Source organism: Equus caballus, chromosome 8, assembly GCF_041296265.1.
Source record: "Equus caballus isolate H_3958 breed thoroughbred chromosome 8, TB-T2T, whole genome shotgun sequence".
NCBI classification, from domain to species: Eukaryota; Metazoa; Chordata; class Mammalia; order Perissodactyla; family Equidae; genus Equus; species Equus caballus.
The window spans coordinates 8,635,954-8,652,626 of record NC_091691.1 but is presented as its reverse complement, the minus strand read 5'-3'; the positions used below and the strand labels follow the sequence as shown (position 1 = coordinate 8,652,626).

At 47.2% G+C, this 16,673-nt stretch overlaps 1 protein-coding gene across 30 annotated transcripts in view; it reads left to right on the top strand.

Moving 5' to 3' along the window:
* EMID1 (EMI domain containing 1) overlaps positions 1–16,673 on the top strand; it is a 49,607-nt gene that overhangs the window by 13,986 nt on the left and 18,948 nt on the right. For 13 of the 30 annotated variants that reach the window (XR_011420729.1, XR_002809657.2, XM_023646909.2 and 10 more), the window contains exons 4-13: positions 1,077–1,160; positions 2,306–2,367; positions 3,915–4,035; positions 4,304–4,354; positions 4,436–4,525; positions 5,301–5,447; positions 6,466–6,555; positions 6,700–6,752; positions 7,205–7,267; positions 7,371–7,415. Coding sequence is in view for 26 of the 30 variants with exons in the window: in XM_023646909.2 (XP_023502677.1) it covers positions 1,077–1,160; positions 2,306–2,367; positions 3,915–4,035; positions 4,304–4,354; positions 4,436–4,525; positions 5,301–5,447; positions 6,466–6,555; positions 6,700–6,752; positions 7,205–7,267; positions 7,371–7,415 (806 nt within the window). In the remaining 4 variants the exon portion in view is untranslated. The remainder of the gene's footprint in view (positions 1–1,076; positions 1,161–2,305; positions 2,368–3,914; positions 4,036–4,303; positions 4,355–4,435; positions 4,526–5,300; positions 5,448–6,465; positions 6,556–6,699; positions 6,753–7,204; positions 7,268–7,370; positions 7,416–16,673) is intronic. The other 17 variants (XR_011420730.1, XM_070219815.1, XM_070219817.1 and 14 more) reach the window with 4 other exon arrangements.

Sequence of the window (16,673 nt, the reverse complement as noted above, 5' to 3'; positions counted from 1 at the left end):
GGCTGCCAACCCACCTTCCTCCATCCTGGGAGAGATTTACCCCCGTGCCAGGGCAAGTCACAGGCCTGGCCCCAGCGAAGGCCCCGTGGTGGGACCTGGAGCAGGGTCTGGCAGCCTGCGTGCTGGGGGCCCGGCCAGAGGGACCTGTCTGGTTTGAGTTCCCGGCGCCTCTCACTCTCTGCACCAACCCGCAGCCTGGCTCTGAGCTGCCAGGCCCGCGCCTTATTTGGGTCTTGTCTCCCCCTAGACAATACTTCTTGGCCTTAAAAGGCAGGCCTGGGGGGGTTGAGGGGGCAGTTGCCACTGCTGGCTCCAGAGCCCCTCCAGCTGTGCCCCGCTGCCCCTGGCTTGTCCAGCCCATCCCTCCAGCTGTGGAGAAAACCAGACCCCCAAAGCCAGACCAGCCAGGGCGGCCTGCTCCTTGGAGGGGTGGCGGCAGGGGTGGGCTCCTGGAACGGGTCCCCCTTGCCCTCCCAGGCAGCCAGCCGCCCTCTGGTTTTCATTTAAAACCAGCGCTGGATCCACTTTGGCATCTTCTTACCGAGTGGGGCAGGGAGAGGGTGGACAGTGATGTTGCAGCTGCCGTTCACTGAGTACCTACTGTGTGTCAGGCCCTGTGTGTGCACAGTAGGCCCTTTGTACACATCGCCGTCCTCAAGCCTCACACCAGCCTGGGAGGTGTAGAGGCCTTATGATCCCATTTTACAGGTGGGAAAATAGGCGGGTCCAGAGAGGACAAGTCACACAGGTCAGCAAGTGGCAGGGCTGGGACCCGACCTCGCATCTGTTAGCTCTAAGTTCTTAACCCATGCAGTTTGCTGGGGTCATAGGGGAAGCCCCCAGCCTCACTCATAGCCCCCATCCATTGCCAGCCCCATCAAGTTGGCAGCCTTGTTCCATATCAGCCCAGTTCATGCTGTGTGACCCAGGTAAACTGCCCCACCTCTCTGGGCCTCTGTCTCTCTCTGCGCTGAATGGAGTAGGGAGCCCTGCTGGGGCTGCAGTGGCAGGCGAGGGGGTCTGACAAAACAGGGATGGCGCGGGCCAGCAGGACTCTCACCCCCACTGTCCCTTAGTTGCAGGCTTCTCTGGCTTCGTGGAGCCTGGCTGGTCGGGCAGCGCCATGAGGCGGATGGCACTTCGGCCCACAGCCTTCTCAGGTGGGTCCTGGGGCAGCTGCTGGGAGTTCCCTTGGGCTAGGGGAGGTGGAGGGGGCACAGGCAATGTTGTGATTGTCCTAAAAGCCAGCTGGGTCCAGCAGTAGAGGGTCAGGGATAGCACCCTGCCCTTGCTCCCCGCAGGCTGGAAAGAAAACTGCCAGGGGGACAGGAAAGGCCCCAGAGGGGAGTCTGACCTGAACCCAGGCACCGCGAGACCCGTGACGCCCAAACTCTTGCAGACGTGGGTCTGAGTCCCCAGTTTCCTCTTTTTCTTTAAACTGTGCTTTTCTGAGCGTCTGCAGTGTGCGAGGCGCCTGGCCAGGTGTTTTCCATCATCAGCTTGTTTAAACCTCACAGCTGTTCCCCACCCCCAGGAAGGCATCATTGTCCCCATTTTAAAGAGGAGGAAACTGAGGGTCAGAGGGGGGACGTGCCTTCCTGAGGCCCCACAGGGAGGAAGGGCAGCACTGGGACTCGACCCCAGGCTCTGTGCTTGTCAAGCACTCTCTCCACCCTCGCTCTGGGCTCAGCGTCCTCAGGTGTGAACGGGGATGACACTCGTCCTAACATGTAGCAGCATCGTGGTGAGGACTGGAAAGACGAGCTTGTAAAGCGCTTGGCCCAGAGGTTCCTGGCAGCCAGGCGGTTCCATAAGCACAGGAACTGTGATGAATAATTTAGGAGTATCGTGGGGAGGCTGGAGGAGCTGGATGGTGGTTCTGGAGGGAGGGTCAGCGGGTGATACCTCTGAGGCCAGCCCAGTCCATCTGTGGTGTGTCAGTCCCCAAAGCCGGCAGGCCCAGGCCAGCCCCACCCAGGTGGGAAGCGGCAGGATTTCCTGCCCTGGTTTCCTGGAAGGGAGTCATTTTGGCTGCAGAGGCTGCGCAAGTCGGGTCCCTGGTCCTGCTATGGGAGAAACGGTCCACTCTAGAGGCTCCGGAGCCAAGGGAAACCCACAGGGCATGGCCCACCCTGGACCCACATGCCCTGGGGTCTGGACCTACCCTTTCCTTGAGCTGGTCTGTCTAATGGGTTGGAGACATCAGGTGTCTTTCCCCTCCCTCCATCCTGCCCCCAGGGGCTGAGAGGTTCCAAGGGAAACCTGGGACCCCTGGCTCCAGCCCCAGCCGCCTCCCTCCCCACAGGTTGCCTCAACTGCAGCAAAGTGTCGGAGCTGACTGAGCGGCTGAAGGTGCTGGAGGCCAAGGTGGGTGAGCAGCAGCCCTCTTGTCTCCCCCCACCCCCTCTTGGCACCCCACATCCAGCCCACTCAGCGTCCCCACAGTGCAGCTCTGAGCCGAGCTTCGATACCCACGGGCAGCTGACTTCCCTGCCAGGCGTGCACCACCCTTCTGTTGGTTCCCATCCAACTTTTTCAGCCCCCCGTCCAATGCCCTTCCCCAGGAAGCCTGCTCAGTCAGCCAGCCTGGCCTGCTCTTCCTCCAGGAGGCCAGTGAAGCTCCCCGTGCGTCCCCATCCCCATCCCAGCCAGACAGTCATAGGCACCCCCCGAGTCCGTAGCTGGGTCCCCTCCGTGCCCTGTCACCTTCACCCTTTGTCTTTCCTGCCGTAATATTATCTTCCCAGTTTCAAAGACAAAACATCTATTGCGCATCTCAAATTATTTCAAGATAAAAAGTTTTTAACCATTAAAAAGTAAGACATTCTAAATTTAGAAACAGGAAATATTCAGAACCATGAAAAACCTACCAAAAAGCCATTCGTGGGAGTTGCCTGTGCCCCCAGAGAGCACGAATGTCGAGATTTAAGCATCTTTTCTTCCAGATTTTCTAAACACATGTAGAGGTGTATACACTTCGTCTGCATATCCTTTCCTCCATCATTCCCTTCTCTGGGAATTTATCTTAAGAAGCTTAGATGCGAAGATGTTTACCAAAGTGTTAACTATTAACAGGAAAATTTGAAAACCAGACGACAGAAGGGGTGGTTGCATAATTAGGGAGCGTGGCTCTGTGGAATGGTAGACGCCATTAACAACACCTCCATCTTCTAATGTGAAAAGATGCTCGTGGTGTAGCAAGTGGAAAAGCCAAGCTTCTGAACAGCATGTGCTAGAACCTGTTATGAGGCCCAGGAACCCCAGGAACCCCACACTGCTCCCCAAGCTCCCTCCCAGGAGAAGCCGGCATGAGGGGCAGTTGGATCTGGAGAGTGGGTCTCAGTTCCGGGGCTGCCCAAGAGTTTCAGCTTTTCTCTGGACAGACCCACACGATCCCGCACCCCCTGGTCAGTGGCATTCTGTCCTCTCTTTCATCCTCAGTCAGTGGCTCAGGGGGCCTTTCAGAGTCTCCCCAACACTGGGTCCAAAAGTGGTTTTATACACCTCGGGGCCTCTGTGTCATGTCAGACCCTCCCAAACATTCCTCCAAATTTAGTAACAGTCCTTCCAGCCTGTGGTGCGTTAGCAGGCCAAGCGAAGTTTCATATCATTTATGCAGGTAAGCATAGGGAAAAAAACGCATGACGCAGCAAACACGGCAACAGTCACAGACCTCAACTTGGGTGGTAGTGATGGTGTGTAATGACTTTTCTGCAATGAATGTGATGACCTGTGCAGTTTGAAAACCACAGTCACGTCTGATGAAGTTCTGGGCCCTTGTGAGCCTGGATCTCCACTCCGAGCTGGCTTTTGCTGGCTGCATGGGCCTCCTGCCCACCATACTGGAGGCCCCGGCTGGCCTGTCCCTAGTGAGACCCTGGTACCCACCCCATCCCTATCTTCTTCCTCCACAGGTAGCGGTGCTGACTGTCATGGAGCAGGCAATACCCCCGACCGCAGCTTCCCCCAAGGACCTGGCCCAGCTCTGGGGCTCCCCAGCTGCCCAGGGCAGCCCTGGGGATGGAGGCCTCCAAGGTGAGTGGGTCAGTGGGGAGTCCATTCCCACGTAGGAATGAGTCGGGGGGGTGAGAGTCCCGTCCTCAACCTGCTGCTGGCTCCCAGCTTGACCCGCTGTGGGCCCCGGTGTTCCCAGCTCTCCAGTGGGCCTGAAGGGATGGTCTCCAGGGGCCCCTGAGCGGTGGTGTCCTGGGAGGCCCAGAAGTTCCTGCCCTCGCCCCCTGGTGAAGCTGGGGGCAGGACTCTGGATGACGCTGACCCCTGCCTACCATCCCCCCATCCCCAGGGCTACCTGGAGCCAGAGAAAACACGAGGGCCCCACTGCTCCCTCGAGATGGTAGGTGCTGGCTTGGAGGTGGGCCAGGGGTGGGGTAAGAGCAAGGTGGGAACTGCCAAGCTGATGAGCTTTCTCCCCCAGATCGAGTTGGTGCCCGGGGGCTTCCTGGGCCCATTGGCCCCAAGGGAGACACCGGCAGCCGTGGCCCGATGGGGATGAGAGGCCCACCAGGTGAGTGTGAGTGCCCCAGCACTGCTCCCCCAGCTCCCATGGCCAGTCCCCCTAGGTGGACCCTGACTTGGCCAGAGGTGGCCTGGGCCCCTTCCACCACACCCCTCTCAGCTCACCATCCTTCCACTCGTGCCTGGGCTCCCCCAAACCCTCTTTTGCATTTGCTCGGCCTGTGCTCCCTGAGCACCTACTCCCAGCAGACTCTGAGCTGGGCACTGGGGTGGTATCAGACAGGTCCCTGCCCTCCTGGAGCTCCTGGGCTGGTGCGGCAGGGGCAGGGGATTTGGGAGACAGGGCATGGCAGAGGAGAAACAGCAGTGCCCCTCGCCATGTGGCCAGAACTGCTGATATGGGAGCCTGAGGGAAGGAAGCCCAGACCCAGCCTGGATGAGGTGGGGGACAGGGAGGGCTTCCCAGGGGGAGTGACATCTTAGGTGAGGCCTAAAGGTTGACCTTAAATGTATACCAGGCAGAAAAAAGGGACTGAGAGAGGGAACAGCTCATGCAAAACCCTGAAAAGGAGAGAAGAGAACGTCCTGGAAATTGGCGTTTGCTAAGCACCTACTGTGTATCAAGTGTCCATTAAAAGCCCCCGGGGAGGGCTGTGTTCATCACCCTCCTAGATGACCAGGGAGGTCAGAGCTAGGACCTGCCCGGGCCTGTGGCCTCCAGCCCTCTCGTACCCGCTGCCCCAGGCTACCTCGTCCTGCCCCCTTGCAGCTCCCCAGGCCTCCCTGCCTCCTGCACACCCAGCAACCCCCTGGTTCTGTTGCAGGTCCACAGGGCCCCCCAGGGAGCCCTGGCCAGGCCGGAGCTGTGGGCACCCCTGGAGAGAGGGGACCTCCAGGTCCACCGGGGCCTCCTGGTCCTCCTGGCCCCCCAGCCCCTGTTGGACCACCCAACGCCCGGATCTCCCAGCATGGTGAGTCCCCACGGTCACGACAGGTCAAGGTAGGGGTCAAGCTGGCATCACCATCCCCACAGTCCTGCTGCCATCTACCAGGCTCCTTCTATATACCAGGCTTGCCCTTGGTCAGCCAGTTGTCACTCAGTCCTCTGACAGGTGCTGTTGTCCTCCTCTGTTCACAGATGGGGAAAACTGAGGGCCACAGAGGGGCAATCACGCCAGGCCATGGGGAGCCGGCTTCAAACCCAGGGGCCTCCAGAGCCTTGCCCAGAACTACTCGGCATCAGGCCCTCCTGCCGTGTCCTTGAGCTGGCCAGGATCCAACCCTCAGAGCACTGGGGAGCTCAAGGCCTGGCAGCAGGAAGTGAGCCCTGAGCTCCCAAGGACATGGCCCTGGCCCTGTGCTCAGAGAGGCCCCGGCTCCCTCCACCCAGCTGTGCTCTAATGTGCAGCTTTCACCTCCCCAGCCTGACCCACACATGTGCTGCCAGTGGTCAGAGCTCGGAGTGCCACATTCAACCCCATCTGTGCCATATCTTTAGTGTGTGACCAGGTACCATTCATTCATTCTCCCATTCATTCCATCTCACCATTCATTTTCCCTTTCCAAGCCTCTGTTTCCTCATCTGTATGATGGGGTAGTGACAGTGCTGGCCTCCCGGAGCTCCATGACACCCATGCACAGAAGCCTGGCACAAATTAGGTGGGCAATAAATGGCAGCTTTTATTGTTCCCATTCGACATGTGACAGTACAGGCTCAGCAAGGTGGAGAGTCTTGCTGGATGTCACCTGCTAGACTGTGGCAGGGTTAGAAGCCAGGTCTCCCTGCCTCATAGTCCTGCATGGCCAACACTCTCCCCTCTCCCCAACTGTGGAACAGGTGCCTGCTGGCCCCAGCCACACTGTAGGCTGTCCCACAGGGCAGTCAAAGCTGGCCTGGCAGAGGTGGCAGGTGAAGACTGACCACCCCACTCCGCTCAGCCCTGCCCAGCCCAGCCCAGCCCTGCTCACTCACTGTCTTTTCTCCCCCAGGGGACCCGTTTCTGTCCAACACCTTCACTGAGACCAGCAGCCACTGGCCCCAGGGACTAGTTGGACCCCCAGGCCCCCCAGGGCCCATGGGTAAGTTGAGTCCAGGTCTGGGGTAAGGGGTGAGGTTGAGGAATGGCAGAGGGACTAGGGCTGTGGCTATCAGGAGGGAGCTGATGGTAGACTTCCTGGCTTTGTACTGTGTTGTGGTCCTGATGACATCCTGTCTTATTCCAGGTCCCCCTGGACCTCCTGGTCCCATGGGCATCCCTGGGAGTCCTGGACATGTGGTGAGTGTTGTTCCAAGTTCTCCCACTCATCTGTCCACCCACCCACCCACCCGTCCGCTTGTCCATCCACCCACTCACCCACCATCTCCATCTCCATCCATGCTTTTATTCATTTATTCAGGTGTTTATGGAGCACTTAATATGCAAACTTTCCATACATCTTCTCATTCAATTTATGTAACAGGAAGCAAGTATTGTTGTCACCTAAGGCCGGAAAAAGGTAGAGATTCTTGCCCTAAGGCTATGGCCAGCACCTGGCAACTTCCAGATCAGAGTGGGGACTAGCCGACTCCGGGCCGTAACTCTGAACCCTGAGCTGTATGAACTGCCTGCTCTACTTGGGCATTGGGCCCAGGCCAAGCTGGGGCTCCCTCCCCAACCCCTCTGCCCCCTAAGTCCCTGCCCACTCCACCTGCCCCAGCACAAGGCTGAGGCCCTGTCTTGTTGCTCAGGGACCCCCAGGCCCCACTGGACCCAAAGGAATCTCTGGTCACCCAGGAGAGAAGGGCGAGAGAGTGAGTACTGAGGCAGCCTCTGGTGGAGGATTCTGGGGAGTCCTGGGACCCAGGCTCAGACCCCCCAACAGCTGACTCCATTCCTCTCCTCCCTCCCACACAGGGACTGCGTGGGGAGCCTGGCCCCCAAGGCTCCACGGGGCAGCGGGTGAGTGATGCTGCCCACCATGCAGCACCCCCTCCCACAGGCCCAGACCCCTGCCCTGGGTCCACCCACTGCGGCCAGAACTCCTGACACGCTCCCCTGTCCAGGGCATGCTGCACCTCTCTATTTCCCTGTCTCTGGATCTTGTCGGCTTCTTAGGATCAGGTCACCTCCATCTCCCTCACTCTGGCTCTGTGTCTCTCTATCTGTTTCTCTTTCTCTCTCTTTCCCTCTGTGTCTCTCTCTCTCTGACTTTCTGTATTTCATTTTTTCACCCTCCATCTTTCCAACTATGATTGTATATTTGTCTATTTCTCCCTTTAGTTTGGTCAACTTTTCCTTTGCGTATTTTGAAGCTTTGTTATTAGGTGCATAGATATTTGGTATTTTAACATCTTCTTGGTCCTTTATCTTTATGAAGTGAATATCTTTCTCTCTGGTAATAGTCCTTGTTTTGAGTTCTACTTTGGTATTAACATAGCCACACCAGCTTTCTTATGCTTAGCGTTTGCATGGTATATCCTATTCAATCCTTTTACTTAACAACTGGTGTCTTTCTATTTAAAGTGCATCTTTTGCAAACAGCATATACTTGGATCTTGCTTTTTTTTTTTTTTAAACAATCTGTTGAATTCATTTACATTTAATGATATGTATAATTATTGATATGGTTTGGTTTAAAAGTCAACCATCTTGCTATTTATGTTCTATTTACCCTATCTCTTCTTTGTTTCTTTTGTCCCCTTTTCCTGCCTTCCTTTGGATTGAGTACTGTTTGCAATTCTGTTTTATTGCTACCAATGACTTTTTAGCTATACTGCATGTTACTTTTTTATGGTTCCTCTAAAGATGACAATATGCATCCTTGGCTTCACAATTTACTTGAATTAATGTTATACCGTTTCATGCACAAGCAGGAACATTACAACTGTGTAATTCACCCTCTTCTGTCCTTGTGCTATTGCTGTCATATATTTTACTTCTGCATTTGTTATAAACCCCACAAAACATTGTTGTGATTATTTCTTTAAACAGTTGACTTTTAAAGAGGTTAAGAAAACAAAGAGAAATAGTCTTTTGCATCTACAGATGTATCTATCATTTCTATACCTTCCTAAGCTCCAGACTTCCATCTGGTATCATTTCTTTTCAGCCTAAAGAATGTAATTTAGCTTTTCTTGTAGTGTGGGTCTGCTGGCAACAAATCCTCACTGCTTCTGTTTATCTGAAACTGTGTTTATTTTACCTTAATTTTTTTTATTGAGGTCATAATAGTTTATAACATTGTGAAATTTCAGTTGTACATTATTTGTCAGTCACCATATATATGTGTCCCTTTATCCCTTATGCCCACCCCCCAACCCCCTTTCCCTCTGGTAACCACTAATCTCTTCTCTTTGTCCATGTGTTTGTTTATCTTCCACATATGAGTGAGATCATGTGGTGTTTGTCTTTCCTTGTCTGGCTTATTTTGCTTAACATCATACCTTCAAGGTCCATCCATGTTGTTGCAAATGGGATGATTTTGTCTTTTTTATGGCTGAATAGTATTCCATATATATATATCACATCTTGTTTATCTAGTCATCAGTCGATGGGCACTTGGGTTGCTTCCACACCTTGGCTGTTGTGAATAATGCTGCCATGAACATAGGGGTTCATAAGTCTCTTTGAATTGTTGATTTCAAGTTCTTTGGATAAATACCCAGTAGTGGGATAGCTGGGTCACGTGGTATTTCTATTTTTAATTTTTTGAGAAATCTCCATACTGTTTTCCATAGCGGCTGCACCAGTTTGAATTCCCACCAGCAGTGTATGAGGGTTCCCTTTTCTCCACATCCTCTCCAACATTTGTTTTTGTTTTTTTTTTTTGTCTTGGTAATTATAGCCTTTCTAATGGGTGTAAGGTGATATCTCATTGTAGTTTTGATCTGAACTTCCCTAATGATTAATGGTGTCAAATATCTTTTCATGTGCCTGATGGCCATCTGTATGTCTTCTTTGGAAAAATGTCTGTTTATGTCCTCTGCCCATTTTTTGATCGGGTTGTTTGTTTTTTTGCTGTTGAGTTGTATGAGTTCTTTATATATTTTGGAGACTAACCCCCTGTCAGATATATGATTTGCAAATATTTTCTCCCAGTTGGTGTGTTGTCTTTTTGTTTTGTTCCTGATTTCCTTTGCCTTGCAGAAGCTTTTTAGTCTGAAGTCCCACTTGTATATTTTTTCTTTTGTTTCCCTTGCCTGAGCAGACATGGTATTCGAAAAGATCCTTCTAAGACTGATATCAAAGAGTATACTGTCTATATTTTCTTCTAGGAGTTTTATGGTTTCACATCTTATCTTCAAGACTTTGGCCCATTTTGAGTTAATTTTTGTGTATGGCAAAAGATAATGGTATACTTTTATTCTTTTGCATATGGCTGTCCAGTTTTCCAACACCATTTATTGAAGAGGCTTTCCTTTCTCCATTGTATGTTCTTAGCACCTTTTTCAAAGATTAGCTGTCTATACATGTGCAGTTTTATTTCTGGGCTTTCAGTTCTGTCCCATTGATCTGTGTGTCTGTTTTTGTCCTGGTACCATACTGTTTTGATTCCTATAGCTTTGTAGTATATTTTGAAGTTAGGGATTATGATGCCTCCAGCTTTATTCTTTTTTCTCAGGATTGCTTTAGCTATTTGGGGTCTTTTGTTGTTCCATATAAATTTTAGGATTCTTTGTTCTATTTCCATGAAGAATGTTGTTGGAACTTTGATCGGGGTTGCATTGAATCTGTAGCTTGCTTTAGGTAATATGGACATTTTAACTATGTTTATTCTTCCAATCCACGTCCATGGCATATCTTTCCATTTCTTTATGTCATCATCGATTTCCTTCAATAACGTCTTATATTTTTCATCGTATAGGTCTTTCATCTCCTGGGTTAAATTTATTCCAAGATGTTTTATTCCTTTTGTTGTGATTGTAAATGGGATTATATTCTTGAGTTCTCTTTCTGTTAGTTCATTATTAGAATATAGAAATGCAACTGATTTTTATAAGTTGATTTTGTACCCTGCAACTTTGCTGTAGTTGTTGATTATTTATAATAGTTTTCCAATGGATTCTTTAGGGTTTTCTCTATATAAAATCATGTCATCTGCAAACAGTGAGAGTTTTACTTCCTCATTGCCAGTCTAGGTACCTTTTACTTCTATTTCTTGCCTAATTGCTCTGGTCAAAAGCTCCAGTACTGTGTTGAATAAGAGTGGTGAGAGTGGGCACCCTTGTCTTGTTCCTGTTCTCAGAGGGATGGCTTTCAGTTTTTGCCCATTGAGTATGATGTCAGCTGTGGGTTTGTCATATATGGTGTTTATTATGTTGAGGTACTTTCCTTCTATACCCATGTTATTGAGAGTTTTTATCATAAACAGATGTTGGATCTTGTCAAATGCTTTCTCTGCATCTATTGAAATGATCATGTGGTTTTTATTCCTCATTTGTTAATGTGGTGTATCACATTGATTGATTTGTGGATGTGGAACCTTCTCTGCATCCCTGGTATAAATCCCACTTGATCATGATGTATGATCCTTTTAATGTATTGCTGTATTTGGTTTGCTAATATTTTGTTGAGGATTTTTGCATCTATATTCATCAGTGATACTGGCCTGTAATTTTCCTTCTTTGTGTTGTCCTTGTCTTGAGTTTGGGATCAGAGTGATGTTGGCTTCATAGAATGCATTAGGAAGTGTTCCATCTTCTTCAATTTTTGGAATAGTTGAGAAGGATAGTATTAAATCTTCTCTGAATGTTTGGTAGAATTCTCCAGGGAAGCCATCTGGTCCTGGACTTTTATTTTTTGGGAGGTTTTTGATTTCCGTTTCAATCTCTTTACTTGTGATTGGTCTATTCAGATTCTCTATTTCTTCTTGATTCAGTTTTGGGAGGTTGTATGAGTCTTATAATTTAACCATTTCTTCTAGATTGTCCAGTTTGTTGGCATATAGTTTTTCATAATATTCTCTTATAGTCCTTTGTATTTCTGTGGTATCCATTGTAATGTCTCCTCTTTCATTTCTAATTTTATTTATTTGAGCCTTCTCTCTTTTTTCTTAGTGAGTCTGGCCTAGGGTTTGTAAATTTTGTTTATCTTCTCAAAGAACTAGCTCTTAGTTTCATTGATCCTTTCTATTGTTTTTTTTTGGTTTCAATTTCCTTATTTGGGCTCTAATTTTTATTTCTCTCCTGCTGACTTTAGGCTTCTTTTGTTCTTCTTTTTCTAAATCTGTTAGGTGTAGTTTAAGATTACTTATTTGAGATTTTTCTGGTTTGTTGGTGGTCCTGGACTGCTATGAATTTCCCTCTTAGGACCACTTTTGCTGCATCCCATATGAGTTGGTGTGGTGTATTTTCATTTTCGTTTGTCTCCAGATATTTTTTTATTTCTCCTTTAATTTTTTCAGTGATCCGTTGGTTGTTCAGTAGCATTTTGTTTAGTCTCCATATGTTTGTCACTTTCCCACCTTTTTTCTTGTAGTTGATTTCTAGTTTCATAGCATTATGGTCAGAAAAACTGCCTGATTTGATTTCAATCTTGTTAACTTTATTGAGGATTTTATTTCAATCTTCTTGAATTTATTGAGGCTAGCCTTGTTTCTCAACATATAGTCTATCCTTGAGAATGTTCCATGTGCACTTGAGAAGAATGTGTATTATGCTGTTTTTGGATGGAATGTTCTATATATGTCTATTAAGTCCATCTGGTCTAGGTTTTCATTTAATTCCAATATTTCCTTGTTGACTTTCTGTCTGGATGATCTATCCTTTGATATAAGTGGGGGGTTAAGGTCCCCTTCTGTTATTGTGTTGCTGTTAATATCTCCTTTTAGATCTGTTAATAGTTGCTTTATATACTTTGGTGCTCCTGTGTTAGGTGCATATATATTTATAAGCATTATGTCCTCTTGGTGGAGTGTCCCTTTTATCATTATATACTGCTCCTCTTTGTCTATCATTTCCTTTTTTATCTTGAAGTCTGCTTTCTCTGGTATAAGTATGGCAACACCTGCTTTTTTTTTGTTTGCCATTAGCTTGGAATATCATCTTCCATCCCTTCACTCTGAGCCTGTGTTCGTCTTTAGAGCTGAGATGTGTTTCCTGGAGGCAGCATATTGTTGAGACTTATTTTTTAATCTATCCAGCCATTCTGTGTCTTTTGATTGGAGAATTCAATCTATTTACATTTAGAGTGATTATTGACATATGAGGGCTTAATACTGCCATTTTATCACTTGCTTTCCAGTTCTGTATTTTCCTTGTTTCTCGTCCCATGTATTTTGGACTGCCAATTCAGTTTGGTGGTTCTTTATGATGGCTTTTTCACTTTTCTCTTTATGTATCATTTGTGTCTCTGTTCTGATTTTTTGTTTAGTGGTTACCATGAGGTTTGTTTAAAAGATCTCATAGATGGGATAGTCCATTTTCTAATAGCCTCTTATTTCCTTGGTCTAAGCAGGTTCCATCCTTTTCCTCATCCCTGTCCAAGTTATTGTTGTCACACTTATTCCATTTTGTGTTGTGAGTTTATGGTTAAAATGAAGTGATTATTGTTATTTTTGATGTTTTTCTTCCCTTTATCTTTAATGTTGTAATGAAGTGATAGCTAACCTGTTCTGATAGCTGCAATTTTATGATTTTGTCTGCCTATTTATCTCCTTGCTCAAAGGTTTGTAAACCCTTTCTTTTTTTTAGGTATGAGGGCCTTTTTGATCCTTTATTGTAGAGGGGCATCTTGTGGTGATGAACTCCCCCAGCTTTTGTTTATCTGGGAAAGTTGGGTTTTTTTTTTTGTTTTTTTTTGAGGAAGATTAGCCCTGAGCTAACATCTGCTGCCAGTCCTCCTCTTTTTGCTGAGGAAGACTGGCCCTGAGCTAACATCCGTGCCCATCTTCCTCCACTTTATATGTGGGATATGTACTACAGCATGGCTTGCCAAGTGGTGCCATGTCCACACCCGGGATCTGAACTGATGAACCCTGGGCCACCAAAGCGGAACGTGCAAACTTAAGCACTGCACCACCAGGCCAGCCCCTATCTGGGAAAGTTTTTATGTCTCTAGCATAACTGAAGGATATTTTCACTGGATAGAGTATTCTTGGCTGAAAGTTTTTGTCTTTCAGTATTTTGAATATATCATTCCACTCTCTCCTAGCCTGTAAGTTTTCTGCTGAGAAATCTGCTGAAAGCCTGATAGAGGTTCCTTTGTAGGTTTTTTTTCTTCTGCCTTGCTGCCCTTAATATTTTTTCTTTGTTGTTGACTTTTGCCAGTTTTCCTAATATATGCCTTGGAGAAGGTCTTTTTACATTGACGTAATTAGGAGTTATATTAGCTTTTTTCATTTGTAATTCTGGCTCCTTCTCCAGGTTTGGGAAATTCTCTACTATTATTTCTTTGAACAAGCTCTCTGCTCCTTTCTCCCTCGCTTCTCCCTCTTTAATACCTATAATCCTTATGTTGCATTTCCTAATTGAGTCAGATATTTCTCAGAGAATTTCTTCATTTCTTTTTTAGTCTTAGTTCTCTCTCCATCTGAAGTAGGTCTATATTTTGTCCTCTAAATCGCTAATCTGTCCTCTGTAATATCAGCTCTATTATTTAAGGACTCTAGACTTTTTTCTTTATCTCATTCATTGTGTTTTTCATCTCCGACATTTCTGATTTTTTTTTTTATGGCTTCAATCTCATTTGTGAAGAATTCCCTCTGTTCATTAATTTTATTCCTGATTTCATTGAACTGTCTTTCTGAGTTTTCTTGTAACTTATTGAGATTTTTTTTATGATAGCTATTTTGAATTCTCTGTCATTTAGATTGTGAATTTCTCTGCCTTCAGGATTTATTTTTGGGTGCTTGTCACTTTCCTTCTGGTCTGGAGTGTTAATGTACCTCTTCATACTATTTGATGGGGTGGATTTGTGCCATAGCATAGTGGCAGTATCTGTTCGCAGATTCCACCTACTGCCACTGTTGGGGGGCAGGAGCTGTGTATTCTGTGCCTGCCATGATCCCTGGTAGCTGTGCCTGTCCTTTGGAAACTGTACTGACAAGGCCCATGTGTGTTTGCATGCTTGCCACCTCTGCTTTACAAACGTATGTGTAGGCGCTCTGGTAAGGGTCCCTTGCTCTGGCCTACAGGCAAGCTGGTGTGCCAGGTAGGGGAAGGGGTGCTTTCTTTCACATGCATGATCTTGGGGGCACTCTGGCTCTGCACTTGCTCTCTGCCCTCCTGGGGTTCTTGGCTTGGTGAAGGGTCCACACCCATCATGATTGCTTAACCTCTTCTGTGTGGAGCTTTCCCACGGGTTAGGAGGCAACTCTGAGAGTGAAGGCATTCCCACAGAGGGCTGCCCCTTCTCTCCTCTCCTCTCAGAGCCACACGGGGTCCCTCACCCTAGGTCACTGCCATTGGGGAAGGGAGAGGAGATCCCCTTACCTCCTTCCACTGCTTCTTGGGAGGGGTTCAGCACTTCCACCTTCAGACGTATGGCTATGTGGCTCTTCAAACATCTGTTGTGTTGTGTGAATGTCCTCTCTTGGTTTATGAGTTTCCTTTTCATTGTGTCTTAGGGGATTGATTCTAAGAGCATCTGCCATGATGCTGACATCACTATTTTTCCTTAATTTTTGAAAGATATTTTCACTGGATATAAAATGATAGGCTGGCAGTTTTCTTTCCTTTTAGCACTTTAAAGATGTTATTCCAAGTCTTCTGGCTTACATAGACATTTACAATTTCTCATGAAAAATTGACTGTCTTCCTTATTGTTGTTCCCTTGTATATAATTTGCATATTTTCTTTGGCTTTTAAGATTTTCTCTTTGGGCTAGCCCTGTGGCCAAGTGGTTAAGTTCACGCACTCTGCTTCAGCCCCCCAGGGTTTTGCTGGTTCAGATCCTGTGCGTGGACATGGCACCGCTCATCAGGCCACACTGAGGTGGCGTCCCACATAGCACAACCAGAGGCGCTCACAACTAGAATCTACAACTATGTACTGGGGGGCTTTGGATAGAAAAAAAAAAGAAGAGGAAGAAGATTGGCAACAGTTGTTAGCTCAGGTGCCAATCTTTAAAAAAAAAAAAAAGAACAGGATTTTCTCTTTACCCTTGGCTTTCAACAAATTGATTATGATGTGGTTGAGTGTGATTTTTCTTTGTGTTTATTCTACTTTGTGTTCACTGAGATTCCTGGATCTGTAAGATTGCTGGGGTTTTGGTTTTGGTTTTGTTGGTTGTTTTGTTTAGTTAATAAAATCATTTTTCAGAGCAATTTTGAGTTCACAGCAAAATTGAGTGGAAAGTACAGAGGAACCCCTGTCCCCACACATGCAGTCTCTCCCACTGTTGACGTCTCGCACCACAGTGGTACATTTGCTACAATCGGTGAACTCACATTGATATATCGTTATCATCCAAAGTCCCTCGTTTGCATTAGAGTTTACTCTTGGCGTTATACATCCTATGGGTGTTGACAAGTGTATAATGATGTGTATCCATCATCGTAGCATCATACAGAATAATCTCACTGCCCTAAAAATCTTCTGTCCTCTGCCTATTCGTCCCTCCTTCCCCTTTAAATCTTGGCAACCACTAATCTTTTTACTGTCTCCATAGTTTTGCTTTTTCCAGAATGTCATATAATTGGTATCACACAGTATGTAGGCTCCTCAGATTGGCTTCTTTCACTTAGTAACGTGCATTTAAGTTTCCTCCATGTCTTTTCATGGCTTGCTAGCTCATTTCTTTTTATCTATGAATAATATTCCATAGTATGTACCACAGTTTATTTATCCATTCACCCAGTAAAAGACATCTTGGTTGCTTCCAAGTTTTGGCAATCATGAATAAAGCTACTATAAACATACATGTGCACGTTTTTGTGTGGATGTAAGTTTTCAGTTCATTTGGGTAAATGCTAATGATTACGATTGCTGGATCGTGTGGTAAGAGTATATTTAGTGTTGTAAGAAACTGCCAAACTGTCTTCCAAAGTGGTACATTATTTATGTTCTCACCAGCCATGAATGAGAGTTCCTATTGCTCCACATCCTCACCAGCATTTGCTGTCATCAATGTTTTCAGTTTCAGCTATTCCAATAGTTGTGTAGTGGTATCCCATTTTAATTTGCAATTCCCTAATGACATATGATGTTGAACACCTTTTTATTTGCTTCCTTGCCATCTGTATATCTTCTTTGGTGAGGTGTCTGTTCAGGTCCTTTG